Source organism: Cyprinodon variegatus, unplaced genomic scaffold, assembly GCF_000732505.1.
Source record: "Cyprinodon variegatus isolate N-32 unplaced genomic scaffold, C_variegatus-1.0 Scaffold2126, whole genome shotgun sequence".
In the NCBI taxonomy this organism is placed as follows: domain Eukaryota; kingdom Metazoa; phylum Chordata; class Actinopteri; order Cyprinodontiformes; family Cyprinodontidae; genus Cyprinodon; species Cyprinodon variegatus.
In genome coordinates this window covers 28,203-29,769 of record NW_015152579.1, presented here as the reverse complement: position 1 = coordinate 29,769, position 1,567 = coordinate 28,203, and the positions used below count along the sequence as shown (strand labels likewise).

The 1,567-nt window shown below is 41.4% G+C and overlaps 1 protein-coding gene across 1 annotated transcript in view; it reads right to left on the bottom strand.

The window, feature by feature from the left end:
* LOC107105184 (aquaporin-9-like) overlaps positions 1-1,353 on the bottom strand; it is a 17,307-nt gene extending 15,954 nt beyond the window's left edge. Inside the window, exons 1-2 of the mRNA XM_015405306.1 lie at positions 1,234-1,353; positions 988-1,114 (exon numbers count right to left, since the gene is read on the bottom strand). Coding sequence (XP_015260792.1) covers positions 988-1,114; positions 1,234-1,311 — 205 coding nt within the window. The 5' untranslated portion in view covers positions 1,312-1,353. The remainder of the gene's footprint in view (positions 1-987; positions 1,115-1,233) is intronic.
* Between the last annotated feature and the right edge of the window lie 214 nt (positions 1,354-1,567).

Sequence of the window (1,567 nt, the reverse complement as noted above, 5' to 3'; positions counted from 1 at the left end):
AGTTGCGCTTTGCTTTATGTAGTTGCGAATTCCTTAATGTAGTTGCGCTTTGCTTTATGTAGTTGTGCTTTTCTTAATGTAGTTGTGCTTTCCTTAATGTAGTTGCGCTTTTAGATTTGTAGTTGCAGTTTGCACTTCAGGGCCACCGTAGTTTTAACCTTTTCCACAGCTCTATCCCCTGCCACCATCCTTGATCTTTGTTATGCTGTTTTTTTCCACCTATATCATCTATTGAACTTCAGAGGCATCATAGAAGAGCTTTATGCTTCCAAACAGAGTTGGATGTGTAAAAGTGAGCTGAAGATTTTCTATTTGTTGTTTTCTTTTCTTTGCATGGCATAGAGATGATTAGTAAAATTGAACCCTTACTTCTTTAACAGTTCCTGCATGAATGCATTCTATATTCTAAATAAGGCAGCTGCGTTTCTGTGTTTCTGGTTTCCTCCTCAGCTGCTGAGTCCAGCATCCTCTGTTGGACCGAGTTTGATCTCTGTCACAGAGAGAGGCCTCTGATCAATGGTGTTTGCAGGACATTTACTGCCCAGGGTTATGGACGACCCCAGAGAGGCTCTGCTCTATAGTACTGATAAATCAATGGTCCGAGCACATCCATTGAATCTGGGCAGAGAGGCGGCACGTCTGACGCGCTGACACTGGAGCCTTTCAGATGACACATGACTGAACAGAAACCTATAAAGTTTAATTATTAGGAGCTTCCAAGCCTCCTGAGTCACAGGTTTTAAGATAAAGCACAGAGCAGCTGGATTATTTTATTTAATCTCTGTAGTTCTAATCTAAAACCTATGATTGTTTTTTAAACCTGCCAAAGTATTAGAAGCATTAAACAGAAGATTATATGGGAAAAAATAAAATGTTTGATCTTTTAGCTGGATTAACAGTTTGTCGTTAACTGACCTTTAATAATAATAATGTGGCAGTAAGGAGCATGTGAAACACAGCAGAGAGGCAAAGCTATGTCCCATTTACCTGAAACCCCACCAGCCACGTACACTGCCATCATGAGGCCCACAGAGAAGCCGATATGGACGGTAAGAGGCTCCCCCAGCGTGTTTCGACTCAGGACAGTCTGAGCAACTGAGCCACAGCCAAACAACTAGCAAACACAAAGCAAAAGAAATAAAGGTCTTAAACAAATTAGTTTCTCTTAGGATTATCAAACAACTCTAAATAATAGGAGCAAAAAAGAAGAAAAAAGAAAAAACTTCCACTTACTACCAAGACAAAAGTCCCCAGGAATTCTGCCAGGAATTCCTTCAATATTCCATGTTTGAGCGCGCAGCGCTGCCTCATGTTTCTGTTGTGCTGCACTTTCTAAGAGGTGTTGGAAATGCAGGCGTTTGGGAACCAACTGGAGCCAAATAGAGTCCGATCTCCGCCTCTTCAGCCATTCAGCACCAACTATTGATCCACTGGAACCATCCTCTCCGCTTCATAAACTCAGTTTCAGTTGTGTTTCATGTACAAAGTTCATATCATACACCGAAAAAATTGATTCTTTTTTTCTGCTGGTCCTGCAACAATGAAAAAAGTGGTGTTGCGCTGATGC